The following is a 14,810-nucleotide window of genomic DNA, read 5'->3' on the forward strand; positions in this document are numbered from 1 at the left end:
AGGAACTGAACAGGGGTCTCCTGCATTGCAGGCAGATCCTTTACCAGCTGAGCTACCAGGGAAGCCCTATAAACATTCATTACATTATTAGAAGAAGCCTCTGCTTCTCTGATATTAGCCTTCGAGGGTGCTGATCCATCTCCTGGGTTTCTGCAAGGTCTCTAAAGTTTCTTCTGTGCTGAAATATCTTTTCCCACTCCATACATATCATGTGTCTGCCTTGGGGAAAGACCAAGACAGGAATAATTTCAGTGTGGCAGAATCATCAGTGTCTCTTTGGGCCTTTCCCTACTATATCCTGCCTCATCTGTGACTTCTGTTTGCCTTTTGTCCTTTTTGGAAGCCATGTAGCAGCATAGCTGTGGGTAGATGCTTTCTAGCCGAGAGCTGGCTGCCCATTCTCAGCTCTAATATAGGAAACAGTGCTGGAAAAAAAAACACTTCCTTTTTTTAAAAAATATTAATTTTAATTGGAGGCTAATTACTTTACAATATTGTAGTGGTTTTTGCCATACATTGACATGAATCAGCCATGGGTGTACATGTGTCCCCCATGCTGAACCCCCCTCCTACTTCCCCCCATACCATCCCTCAGGGTCATCCCAATACACCAGCCCTGAGCTCCCTGTCTGATACATCGAACCTGGACTGGCAGTCTATCTCACATATGGTAATATACATGTTTCAGTGCTATTCTCTCAAATCATCCCTCCCTCGCCTTCTCCCACGGAGTCCAAAAGTCTCTTCTTTACATCTGTGTCTCTTTTGCTGTCTTGCATAGAGGGTTATCATTACCATCTTTCTAAATTCCATATATATGCGTTAGTATACTGAATTGGTATTTTTCTTTCTGACTTACTTCACTCTGTATATTAGGCTTGAGCTTCATCCATCTCATTAGAACTGATTCAAATGTATTATTTTTTAATGGTTGAATAATATTCAATTGTGTATATGTACCACAGCTTTCTTATCCATTCGTCTGCTGGAGGACATCTTGGTTGCTTCCACGTCCTAGCTATTGTAAACAGTGCTGTGATGAACACTGGGGTACCCGTGTCTCTTTCAATTCTGGTTTCCTCAGTGTGTATGCCCAGCAGTGGGATTACTGGGTCATGTGGCAGTTCTATTTCCAGTTTTTAAGGAATCTCCACACTGTTCTCCATAGTGGGCTGTACTAGTTTTCATTCCCACCAACAGTGTAAGAGGGTTCCTTTTTCTCCACACCCTCTCCAGCATTTATTGTTTGTAGACTTTTTGATAGCAGCCATTCTGACTGGCGTGAGATGGTACCTCATTGTGGTTCTGACTTGCATTTCTCTGATAATGAGTGATGTTGAGCATCTTTTCATGTGTTTGTTAGCCATCTGTATGTCTTCTTTAGAGAAATGTCTGTTTAGTTCTTTGGCCCACTTTTTGATTGGGTCATTTAGTTTTCTGCAATTGAGCTGCATGAACTGCTTATATATTTTTGAGATTAATTCTTTGTCAGTTGCTTTGTTTGCTCTGCCATTTGGAAGGCTGTCTTTTCACCTTGCTTATAGTTTCCTTTGTTGTGCAAAAGCTTTTAGTTTTAATTAGGTCCCATTTGTTTATTTTTGCTTTCATTTCCATTACTCTGGGAGGTAGGTCATAGAGGATCCTGCTGTGATTTATGTCAGAGAGTGAAAAACACTTTATTTATCAGGATATTTTTGTACTTAAAAACAAACAAACAAACAAACAGTGCGTCTTGCTAGGGGAATTTTAAAAAAGGGTTAACTATTCACTGGCATTCCCCAACAGTCTGTTTAAATCCCGTAAACACCCTGGCAACAGTGAAGTTCTGCCTTCTCCCAAGTCAGCTCCATAAACCACCTGTTTCTTTAAGGGTTTTAAGGAAGAGTAAAGGAATTGGTCACTGAATTGTCCTGCAATCAGTGAGCTGCTGCTAAGACTTTTGAAACCTCACATAAAACAGATCATTTTGAGAATCATTTTTTTGCACCTACAGCAGCTTTCTCTTCTGGAGCAAGATAGCTGGGCTAGCTCCTGTTTAGAATCCCTGGCGTGGGCCCCAGACCTTGCAGCAGAGGTGAGAGTCAGCTGGCACAGAGAGAGGGAGCCTGAGAGCACAGACCCTTCCATCTGTGCAGCACACCAGTGCAGGGTGTAGGAGTGAAGGGGCCAGGTTGTGGTGGGGATGCAAGGGCATGAGGGTTACATGTTGAGAGGAAGGAGCATCTTTTCCCTATAACTTCCCTGATTCAGTCGTTCACAAGCTTCGAAGGGATTTCCCTCCTCTCAAGGCAATGGACTTCATTGGTTTAGCCAGTTTAGGATTTCTTGTTCAGTTCTCCCTGTGATTTCTCACCAGCCACCTTAGGATTTGGGCATGGCTGTGGATTAGTTCATCTGTTCATTCAGGAGGCCATCCTGTCTGTTGCTCACCATGAGTCTAGGAACTGGGACAGGGGTTTTATTCCGGCTGGCAAGAGTGGTAGCAGAGATGATTGTAGGATGCAAGACACCAGCTAGATGTTAAAGCAGATGATTCAAAACACAATTAAAGAAAACAAAACCAATAGCGTGTGTCAGGAGTGAGGGGCTGAAGAAGCAGGAGCAGGCAGGGTAGATGGAAGGGATGGCCTGGACGTTCCTTTCCTTGTGTGCCTCCCGAGATGGGTGTTCCCTGGGAGGGTTGGGGCGAGGGGGTGTAGTCCAGGCCTCTCCCTCTTGTGCTGTAGTTTGCCTTGACACTCCCCCAGCTGTGAACCTCAGCAGCCACGCAGACTCCATGCTGCTCCAGGTGGGCCTGGCAGGGGCCCTGGTGGCCGGCAGCCCCAGTCATCTCGGGAGAGAAGAGCACGTGATGGTGGAGGTGACCCAGGCCAACACTCCAGGCTCCAGGCGGCGGCGGCCACAGCAGGTTACACCTAAAAGTTACTTGAAAAGAATTGTAAAAAATCATTTTATTTCTTTATAAATTGAATTTCTTCTTGAATGGATTTGATGGGAGCCCTAGGGCAATGACACCATTATTAGGCAAGCTGTTATGTTTTACTTTGTCATGGAAATTCTCTTTTCTCTAAGGCAGTTATAAAACTCTCACAATTTCAGTAAAGTCAGGCTTTTGAGGTTTCTTTATTTTTCAATTTAGAGTGTTTTTTTTTTTTTTTGATAATTCAGGGAAACATATTTTTGAAAGTGCAGTTAAATCTGAGCCTTACCTCATGGTACAGAAGATAGTTCAACACTATGGTTCCCTTGAGTTTGTGGACTCTTAGCTAAGTTTGTGTCTGCTTTCCCCGAGCTTCTGCTTCTGTATCAATATGACCTTGTACTCAGCATCTAAGGCAGGGACTTTATTATTGCACATCCTGCAAAGGTTAGGAGAGTCAGCAGTCCCAGCCACCATGTCCCAGAGCCCAGACAAGGCCTAGTCTCGCTCTCTCGTTCCCCAAATCCTGGCCTCAGGGACTCCCCTGATTTTCATGATGACTTCCATATGAAGTCATATCCCTAGTTCACAGATTTTCCCTGTTATAACTAATAGAAGGAAACGCTTTTGGTATATGAGGCTGTGTCATCCAGAATGGAGTATGACTGCAGTAATGGTGGGTACAGCACCCATCACATTTTTCTGCCATACAGAGCAGTGTCCCCAGAGCCAGAGTCTGATTATGAAGAAGGCTGCGGTTTCATGGACAATGGCTGATGCAGCACTGATGTTCTAAACTGGTTGCTCTGGCCATGGTCTTAGGACATGAACTTGGCTTCCCTGTATGCATTGCATAGTTCGCTGGCAAGGGTTCCACAGTAAAGATGAGACGGGCACATTTAATCTGCTGATGGTTTCCTCTGTGACCTTGTGTGGAGGAGGCCATGACCTTTTGTAGCCTGCTGACACATCAGTAGTTGCCTACCCTTGGGTCTGTACTGAGCTTCCCAGCTCCAGAAACACAACACAGGAGATTTTTACTGAAGGGTTTTTTTCTTTTTCCTGATACAGTCTTTCCAAACATGAAAGTTTTAAGAGAAGTTGTGATCTCTCATTCAGGCTTTGACCAATTTCAGAGTTCCTTTTTCGATTTTCTTTATAATTTGTGGGTGGCAAGACTTCTGTCCTCCCACTGAAATTTCCCCAGCAGCCATAGCCAGGCCTCCCGCCTTTGCCCCACCAGCACCTCCATCTCTGCACACATCTGGCCCCTTTCATCTGGCTTTTCCACTCCCCTGCCCTTGACAAGGGCAGCTTGGCCTGTGAAACTAGAAGCTCATCCTCAGGCCCTCCTCCCATAGGCTTCTGGGACCTGGGTGTGGAGAGTTTCCTGCTTCCAGTTTGCAAACAGAAAGCAATCTTTCTGGTTAGTTGCCTCAGTGGGTTCAGAAGACTGTCTCCAGTAACATGCAGTGATTTCCTTTTCTCTTAATGGGTTTTATTTACTTCTGTATTTTTGTGTCTTTGTACATGAATTCTGTATTTGTATTTCCGTATTCTTTTTCTTAAACACAGCCCTCCAAATTATGGATGTTTCCAGCTGCACATCACCTGGCTGTCTCTAACATCTCTGTGTGAAAAAGACTTGTGCTCTTTTCTTTCTTCTTATTCTAGACAAGCACCTACCCTGAACATTGCTGGACCCCAGCTGATGGCCCAGACTCAAAGCCTTACCAGGATTTCATGCTTCGACTTTTGCAGGTCACTCATAACTGGACGATATTTTTAAATCCAAGTGGAAGTGAGCACGTGGTGGTGAGCAGGACCTTTGAGGTTCTTAGCAGGTAGGTCTTGGTGACTGAAGTCTCAGGGAAGCTCCTCTGGGACATGTTCCCTAGAGAAGTATGACCCTTGGGACTCCAGTTATGAATAGCTAGCAAGTTATGGGCTTGGAGTTGCTCCTTTTGTGTAGCCAGTGAGCATGAGTCTGTGGTGGGCGTCAAAACCACAGGTGTCAGGAAGTAAGACTGCAGAACCCATCTTGAAGCAAACTATGTTTTACAGCTGATACTTTAAATTCATTAATATCATGAAGCTACGCAATGGGGAATTCTAGTATATCTTAGAATTCTTTTTTCTGTAACGCCACTCCATGTTGAGTCTGTGCTTTTGATTACTATATAAGTTTGCTAGGCTGCTGTATAAACACCACAGACAGGTGGCTTAAACAGTAGACATCTATTTCCTCAAGCTGGCAGAAGGGTATGTCCCTCCTGAGCCTCCTCTCCTTGGTGTGTGGATGCTGTCTTCTCCCCGTGTCCTCACGTGGTCAACCCTCTGCATCTCTGTGGGCCAAATTCCTTTTCTTACAAGGACACCAGTCATGTTGGTGTCACTGTTTTTCACTTAATCACCTTTGTGAAGACCTTATCCCCAAATACAGTCACATCCTGAAGTATGGAGAACTAGGATGTCCAGATATGAATTTTGAGGGGACATAATTCAGCTCAGAGCAGTTACTGAAATTTTAGAGTCTATTTTCACCAGGCCACATACTATTGATCTTCATGCTTCTTGTTCCTGGTGTTTTCCCACCATTAGTGACAACCTGACTACCTGTTCTCAGGTTGCACATGACCCTTTTCCAAATTTCTCACATGCGAGAATTGTTGGATTTGCTATTTGTTAGCATGGGCTTCTCAGGTGGTACTAGTGGTAAAGAACCCACCTGCCAATACCAGAGTCATAAGAGACACAGGTTCGACCCCCTGGGTCAGGAAGATCCCCTGGAGGAAGGCATGGCAACCCACTCCAGTATTCTTGCCTGGAGAATCCCATGGACATAGAAGCCTGGGTTGCATAGAGTCAGACACGACTGAAGTGACTTAGCATGTGCACAAAGCAATCAGATGTGTGGTGAGGAGGAAGATGGAAAATTAAACGGTTTAAACCACTGTGAACATCCTTGCTCCTGTTCATTGCTGGACTGGTGGCCTGTTATGAGGCAGGCAATGCCTGATGGAGGCTGAGGAGCTATGTCAGAGGGGCCTGGCTATGGGGAGGCTGTGCATGTATTCACGTGGCTTGCCTGTGCTCAGGGCTCCTCATCTGGCAGGTTAGGCACTCTGAGATCGGTTCAGGCTCTGGTTATAGCCATGGGCGACTGGTGTTGGGAAGAAAGCTGAGGGAGCAAGTGCTGATGGTTGATGTCAGGTCTGTTTCCTTAACCAGTGGTAAGATATTTGCTTCATTCTTCAGAGAGCCTGTTTCCATCAGCATCCGCGCCTCCCTCCAGCAGACCCAGATTGTTCCTCTTCTGATGACTCATCAGTACCTCCGCGCAAGTGTTGAAGCACAAGTGACCATTGCTGCGGTCATCCTCGCTGGGGTCTACGTGCTAATTATATTTGAGGTAACTTGCATGCCTGCTCTCCTGGGTTTATCTGTGCCCACAGGTAAGTGTATTTTAACATGTTGGGTGCTAGGGATGGGCTCAGTCTTGCATTTTAATTGAATTGAAATAGTGTCTTTCCTAAAAAGTAACATTTCCCTCATTCTAGGTAGAAAATTGCTCTGTACTGGAATATTTTCTGAATCTTGGCAGTTGCCATATGCAAGATGAGTTTTGCCAGGCACTAGAAAAAGTTTATTGAGAAAACTGAATGTGCACATGATTTTCTCACCCCCGATTTGCTGCTCACACAGAATGCCCCTGAAGAGACAAGTGTTGAAACTTTCTGAGAATCGGGGTCTTTGTCTGTAAAATGGGCGTGTTAAAATACCCCCTATTTTTTCATAGGATTGTGTGCACAATGAGGACCTTGGAGACCTTGGGCTATGTGTGGGGAAGGATTATCTGTTATGTTTATCAACTCAGCTAATGAGCCCAATGATTTCATGTCCCATCAATTCAGTGTTTCTGGAAAATTTTAAGTGTGGCTATACCTTCAATAGCATTAAACAAAGTACAGATACTGCCTGACTGGGCAGGTCCATTGTTGTTTTAGTTGTGAAACCAGATTTACAGCAACACACAGATGGGACTTTTGGCCCCACTGGGCTGAGCCTGGAGGATCAGGAGGTGAAGGTGAAGGTAAAGGGATGTGTCTTCTCAAAATATGAAAAGTGCCCTGGAGCTTCAAGGAGGTAATCTGAGGGGGGAGTGGCCAGGAAAATTCCCAAAATTCCCTGAGGCTGTCTGATCTGTCTGTGAGGAATGCTGGCTTCAGCAGGTTGAGCCCATAGTTGTCCAATAAGGTCCATCCATGGGTTTAGTTGCTCTGTCTCATTTATTCTGGGGCAGCTCTATTCTGTCCTCCCCCCACCCTACCCCAATCAATATTATTATTGTTTCAGGGTTCCTATGACCACACACAAAACTCTGTGATCAGGCAGAGTCTGGAGGAGTCCAGGAGCAAGTTTCTTAGCAGTTTTCTCCTCAAGGAGCTTCCTCCAATGGCATTGTTTAAGGGCAGGCTGCTTGAGATGTAGAGCCCAAGGTTTTTGTTGATGTGATTTTATAATCACAAAATTAATACACAGAAATCCCTTGCATTCCAGTACACTAACAATGAAAAATCAAAAAGAGAAATTAAGGAAACAATCCCATTCACCATCACAACAAATAGTATAAAATATCTAAGAATCAGTTCAGTTCAGTTCAGTCACTCAGTCGTGTCCAACTCTTTGCAACCCCATGAATTGCAGCACGCCAGGCCTCCCTGTCCATCACCAACTCCTGGAGTTCACTTAAACTCATGAATAAACCTACTTAAAGAGACAAAAGATCTGTTTGCAAAAAGCTATAAGACACTGATAAAAGAAATCAAAGAACATGGACAGATGAAGAGATACACCATGTTCTTGCATTGGGAGAATCTGTATTGTGAAAATGACCATACTACCCAAAGCAATCTAAAGATTCAATGCAATCACTATCAAATTACCAATGGCATTTTTTCAGAGAACTGGAACAAAAAATTTTACAATTTGTATGGAAAAACAAAAGACCCCAAATAGCCAAAGCAACCTTGAGAGAAAAACATGGAACTGGAGAAACCAGCTTTCCTGATTTCAGACTATACTACAGTTACAGTCATCAAGACAGTATGGTACAGGCACAAAAACAAAAATATAGACCAATGGAACAAGACAGAAAACCCAGAGATAAACCCATGTACCTATGGGAATCTTATCTTTGGCAATGGAGGCAAGAATATACAATGGAGGAAAGACTATCTCTTCAATAAGTAGCATGCAAAAACTGGACAACTACATGTAAAATCATGAAACTAGAACACTTCCTAACACAGAACCCAAAAATAAACTCAAAATTGATTAAAGACTAAAATATAAGGCCAGAAACTATAAAGTTCTTAGAGGAAAACATAGGTAGTACACTCTGACATAAATCACAGCAATGTCCTCCAACACCCACCACCTAGAGTAGTCAAAATAAAAACAAATGGAACCTAATTAAACTTAAAAGCTTTTGCACAGCAAAGGAAACTGTTCAGTTCAGTTCAGTTGTTCAGTCATGTCTAACTCTTTCCGACCCCATAAACTGCAGCATGCCAGGCCTCCCTGTCCATCACCAACTCCTGGAGTCCACCCAAACCCATGTCCATCAAGTTGATGATGCAATCCAACCATCTCATCCTCTGTTGTCCTCTTCTCCTCCTGCCCTCAATCTTTCCGAGCATGAGGGTCTTTTCCAATAAGTCAGCTCTTCGCATCAGGTGGCCAAAGTATTGGAGTTTCAGCTTCAACATCAGTCATTCCAATGAACACCCAGGACTGATCTCCTTTAAGATGGACTGGTTGGATTATTTACAGGAAACTGTAAACAAGGTGAAAAGACAGCTCTCAGAATGGGAGACAATAATTTCAAATGAAGCAACTGGCCAAGGATTGATCTCCAAAATATATAAGCAGCTCATATAGCTCAATATCAGAAAAATAAGCAACTCAATCAAAAAATTAGCAGTAGGCCTAAACAGATATTTCTCCAAAGAAGACATAGAGATGGCAAATAAACACATGAAAAGATGCTCAATATCACTCATTATTAGAGAAATGCAAATCAAAACTACAGCGAAGTATCACCTCACACCAATCAGAATGGCTATCATCAAAAAACCTATGAACAATAAATGCTGGACAGGATGGGAAGAAAAGGGAATCCTCCTGCACCATTGGTGGGAATGTAAACTGATACAGCCATTATGGAGAACAGCATGGAGATTCCTTAAAGACTAGGAATAAATCTACCACGTGACCCAGCAATCCCACTACCGGGTATGTACCCTGAGAAAACCACAATTCAAAAAGACACATGGACCCCAGTGCTCATTGCAGCACTATTTCCATTAGCCAGGTCATGGAAGCAACCTTGTTGTCCATCAACAGAGAAACGGATAAAGAAGATGTGGTATATTACTCAGCTGAATATAAAGGAACGAATGTGAATCTGTTGTAGTAAGTCAGAAAGAGAAAGACAAATATCATATATTAATGTATATAAATGGGATCTAGAAAAATGATACTGATGAATCTATTTGTAGGGAAGGAATGGAGTTGCAGACATAGAGAAGGGACTTGTGGACAGAGCAGGGGAAGGAGTGGGTGGGATGCATTGAGGAAGTAGCATTGACACATACACACTATCATGTGTTAAACAGATAGCTAGTGGGAAGCTGCTATATATCACAGTGAGCCCAGCCTGGCCCTCCGTAATGACCTAGAATGGTGTGATGGGGGAGAGAAGGGAAGCTCAAGAGGCAGAGGAGATATATATCTGTATCTATATCTATATATAATGACTAATTTGTGTTATTGTACAGCAGAAGCCAACACAACATTGTAAAGCAATTTTCCTCCAGTTAAAAAAGAAAAGAAAAAAAATAAGAAAATATCACATTAGGCATGACTGTTTCTCCTAACTCTCAAAGAATCCAGATGTGCACAGGTGGTCTCAGCTGTTCCTACCCTCCCTCTCCTGCTACCTTGCCTTTGCAGGTGGCTCTTGTGGTAAAGAACATGCCTGCCAATACAAAAGACATAAGATATGTGGGTTCAATCCCTGGGTCAGGAAGATCCCTTGGAGGAGGGCATGACAACCCACTCCAGTATTCTTGCCTGGAGAATCCTATGGACAGAGGAGCCTGGCAGGCTACAGTCCATGGGGTCCCAAAGAGTCAGACACGACTGAGTGACTTAGCACACACAGAGGACAGACAGCACTGTGGGTTAGTCTGGAATCAGAAACGCCAACACAGCCTAGCTTGGGTGCCATCCCCAAACCATCCTTCCCTCACAGACACATGGACGCACCCATGCTGAGGCAGTTTGTTTGGTAACATACAGACCCTGCCAAACCATCACAGGTGGGAACATAACAGATGAGTTTAAGAAGAAAGTGGGTGTGCTGGCTCTTATGTGAAGTGCCTTTGACACTCAGACCTCAAAGACAGTGATGAGACTACCCCCATCACTGACTACCCCAGTGAGGTGGCAGCTGGCCCACCCCTCAGATATGGCCCCTGCCTCTCCTACACAGAGAAGGCCCTGGGCAAGAGAAATGGTCACAAGAGCAGTAGGGGTTGAGGGAGAAAGAGCAGAGGCCCTTGTTGCCAGGCCCTCCCAAACCACTGGCCAGCAGGTGAACCCTCTTTCATTCCTTATGAAGCTTCTTAGGCAAACTGGACCCCTTGATGAAATGAGATGGTTCATGGTGACATTCTCAAAGGAGACTCCAGAATAGCAATGGATGCCAGAAATTCCCTCCAGTGGCAGTGCAGTGAGAAGTGCAACAGTCGGTGCTCCCCCAAGGTAGGTCCCTAGCTCAGCAAGAGTTATGAGATTCTCTCCAGCTATGTGAGAACCAGGCTCAGTGGGCTCTGGCACCGGAAGGAGAAGGCACCACCCCTCCCTGTAGGGGTATGGTCACCTCCTGCTTCCAGTCAGCCTCTCAGCATCTGCACATGTGGTCAACAGGCCTCTGCTCACTGTAATTCATAAGAGACCCAGGCTGCTTCTCACCTGGGCACCACTGAGGCAAGAAGAAGGGGGAGTCTCTCTTCTCATATCCCAACAAGCAGAACACAGTTTACAACCAAATCTGACTTCAGAGGGAAGGGTAGGCAGTTCACCATGCACGAGGACAAGAATGCATTCACATGGAAGAACAGGCAGGCAAGGTCCACCACTTTCAAAGAGGCCAAAGCACCCTCTTCCTAGGAGATAAGGGAGGGTATAAAGAGGACCCACCTGGAAGGTAGTGCAGCAAACAGAGCAGTGTTACTACCTCGTAGGCAGACAGGACCCAGCCCAGGAAAATTGGAGCTGGCCCAGGTCTTACACCAGAGCACAGAGAGGCAGGGTGTCACCTCAAGGGACAGCCAGTTCATGCCCTACAAACCAAAAAGTTCTCTAAGTTTTGCAGATGAAGAAAGTGAAATGTGGAGAATTTACTTAGCATCTAAAAGCCCATAATCACCCTACTACATCATGGCAGGAAGAAACAATTGGAAACACGGCCTTCAACTGGACACACATTGTAAGTGCTAAAATGCCTGTGAAATGCAGAGTGGTACTGAATTCAAGGCCCGGAACTGTACCACTTGTACACTGTCCTGGGAATTTTTAGAAACACAGGATTCAGAACTGAGGAATGTCTAGGAAACCCACCACCAGTGTTTCTGCTGTCACTGTGGATCAGTTGGCTCCTGCTGTTGCCCTCCTGTATTGGGAGGGAAGGGGCTCAAGAAGGCACAGGTACCTCCCTCCATGAGCAGCCCCTCCCTAAACAGAGGTGCTCCTGCTGCCCAATGCTCCCCAGTCTAGGAGAATTTATATGAGATGACACAAAGCAAAGGCTCCCAGAGCTCATGTGGGGTCCCTAGAGAGCAAGGCACACATGCAGTGGCATATAGCTGCTTGCGGACAGTGTACAGCAGCCAGCACACCACATGGGCAGAAATGGCAGCCATGGGAGTTCCACATATCTGCAGATATTTAGGTATCTCATTCTTCTAATGAGTCTCCCTGCACTTCATTTATCCTTACATTTACCAAAGTAGCCCAAGGAAGAAGATTAGTCAACCATCTCACGTTCTGAACATTTAAATGTAAACTGGGAGATGATGTCAGCATCATGGCAGCTTGAGATATCCCTCCTTTTTGTCCCCCTTTTCTGATAGCTAACTAGGCATCCATCCACAAAGGAAAAGTACCTCTGTAGGAGCAGTGAGATTCAAAGGACCTAGGAGGAGCCTCTCCTGCCTGTGCACCCAGTAATAAGCAAACATACCCTAGCCTAAGCTGTGAAACCAGCAGGAGCCAGCAATGGCAACCTAATCTCTCTTGGCTGCTATCAGGGAAAACCTAGACAGTGCTGACCTGAGCAGATACCCAGGAACAGCAGAGAGTTTGTAGAAGCCCAGCCTTTCTGAGAGGAAATTACAGCATGTCACTGAAGGAAAACAGTACAAGTTAGGACACACTGGAGAGGGTAATAGGACCTTGGTCAGCACTGCCCCTCTCCTAAGGCCACATTCCACTGGGCTGAACTAACTGATAGGGAGTAAGTGCTTGGCTTCCCCAGCTGTGCAGGATGCAGGAAGAAAACCAACTTATCTCTGCCAGAACCCGAGTACTCAGGCAGGGCATCCATGCTTGCAGGGAGGGTGGTCAGGAAAGAGTCAAGTGAAACTATCAAAGGGCATTAAAAGAATACATTTTCTGCTGACTGCACTCAGCACTTCAGCAGGAAATCTGATTATTGATCTGGAGAAGCTCATCCTAGGATCCCCCCAAGGCCTGCAGGCATCCCTAATGCCAACCTCTCCCTGTCTCCCCCCACTGCCTTTGTAGTGGCTCCTAGTACATGCTCCTGTGTGGTGGTGAGAGCACTGTTGGTCAACAGTAGATGGAGTGCTGCCAGAAAACAGACTGGCTGTGGGCAAAGGAGAACTGGAGCTATAGCACCGCCTACTGCCAACAAAAGGGGCTTTTCCAGCAGCCAGCCTGGTGAGCTGCAGAGCCAGAGAACACATAAAAGCATACACATTCTGTCACAAGAAGGAGCAAGAAGAGTGCAGCAGGTGTGTCCACAGGAGATCAGAGAAACTATCAGGCGTAACAGAACAAACAAACAGTATATCCCATCTGAATACAACTAATAAAGATTTGAGGAGACGTCTGTTACTTTGCTGACAAAGGTCCATGTAGTTAAAGCTATAGTTTTTCCAGTAGTCATGTACAAATGTGAGAACTGGACCATAAAGAAGGCTGAATGCCGAAGAATTGATGCTTTTGAACTGTGGTGTCAGAGAAGACTCTTGAGAGTCCCTTGGACTGCAAGGAGATCTAACCAGTCCATCCTAAAGGAAATCAGTCCAGAATATTCATTGAAAGGACAGATGCTAAAGCTGAATCTCCAATACTTTGGCCACCTGATACAAAGAACTAACTCATTGGAAAAGACCCTGATGCTGGGAAAGATTGAAGGCAGGAGGAGAAGGGGACAACAGGATGAGGTGGTTGGTTGGCATCACTGACTCAATGGACATGAGTTTGAGCAAGCTCCGGGAGTTGGTGATGGACAGTGAAGCCTGGCGTGCTGCATTCCACGGGGTCGCAAAGAGTTGGACATGACTGAGCAACTGAACTGACTGACTGACTGCTACTTCAAATGAGAAAGCATCAATGTAAAGCTACAAGGAATATGAAAAATCAAGGAAATAAATCATTACCAAAGATAACAACAGTCATTCAATAAGTTAACTCAAAGGCACAGAATGTTGCTATCTAGCTGATAAAGTATCAAAAGTAGCTATACCGATGCAGAGAACAAAGTATTGGTTACCTGCAGGGAGGAGGTGGAGGCAAAATATAAGGGTGGGAGAGTGGGAGGTACAAAGTATTGGGTGTTAAGATAGGCTACAAGAATGTATTGTACAATATGGGGACTATTGCCAACATTTTGTAATAACGATTAATGGAGTGTAACTTTTAAAACTGTAAAGTAATTAGCCTCCAATTAAAATAAATTAATTAAAATAGTTATACTGAGGATACTCAATGAGCTACAAGGAAAGACAAAAAGATAATTCAGTGAAATCAGGAAAACAACACATGAACAAAATGAGAAAATTAACAAATGAATAGAAATCATGAAACAGAAACAAACAGAAATTCTGGAGCTAAAGAACTCAGTGAGGAAGATGGAAAATGCAATAGAACATCAACAGCAGAGCAGACCAAATGGAAGATAAAATAATAAGTGATCATGAGGAAAGGAGTTTTGAATAACCCAGTCAGAGGAGACCAAAGAAGAAAATGAAAAAGAGCAAAGAAAACCTTCATTGTCTGTCAGATGTTCATGTAGGATAATTGGATTCCAGAAGGAGACAAGTGAGAGAAGGGGGAAGAAAGTTAATTTAAAGAAGTAATCGCTGAGCTTCCAGTTTAGAATGGCAGAGTAGAAGGGTGGGCACTCATCTCTTCCTGCAAGAGCACCAAATCACAACTAGCTGTTGAATAACCATCCACAGAAGGGCACTGGAACCTACCAAAGGAAAAAAAAAAAGATGCCCCATATCCAAAAACAAAGAAGAAACTGCAGCAAGACAGTGAGAGGGGCACAGTCACAGTAAAATCAAATCCCATACCTGCCAGATGCGTGACCCACAAACTGGAGAAGAGTAATACCAAAGAGGTTCTCCCACTGTTGTGAAGGTTCTGAACCCCACGTCAGGCTTTCCAGCTTGGGGATCTGACAAAGGGACTGGGAATTCCCAGGGAATTTACCTTGAAGGCCAGCGGGATTTGATTACAAGACTTCCACAGGACTGGGGGAACCAGAGATTCTGGTCTTGAAGGGCACAAA

General features: G+C 44.7%; 1 protein-coding gene across 1 annotated transcript in view; it reads left to right on the forward strand.

Annotated features, from left to right (window-relative positions):
- OCA2 (OCA2 melanosomal transmembrane protein) overlaps nucleotides 1-14,810 on the forward strand; it is a 284,959-nt gene that overhangs the window by 62,187 nt on the left and 207,962 nt on the right. The window contains exons 7-9 of the mRNA XM_070381524.1: nucleotides 2,748-2,908; nucleotides 4,682-4,764; nucleotides 6,179-6,332. Of these exons, the coding sequence (XP_070237625.1) occupies nucleotides 2,748-2,908; nucleotides 4,682-4,764; nucleotides 6,179-6,332 (398 nt within the window). The remainder of the gene's footprint in view (nucleotides 1-2,747; nucleotides 2,909-4,681; nucleotides 4,765-6,178; nucleotides 6,333-14,810) is intronic.

This window comes from Bos mutus, chromosome 2 (assembly GCF_027580195.1).
Source record: "Bos mutus isolate GX-2022 chromosome 2, NWIPB_WYAK_1.1, whole genome shotgun sequence".
Lineage (NCBI taxonomy): Eukaryota > Metazoa > Chordata > Mammalia > Artiodactyla > Bovidae > Bos > Bos mutus.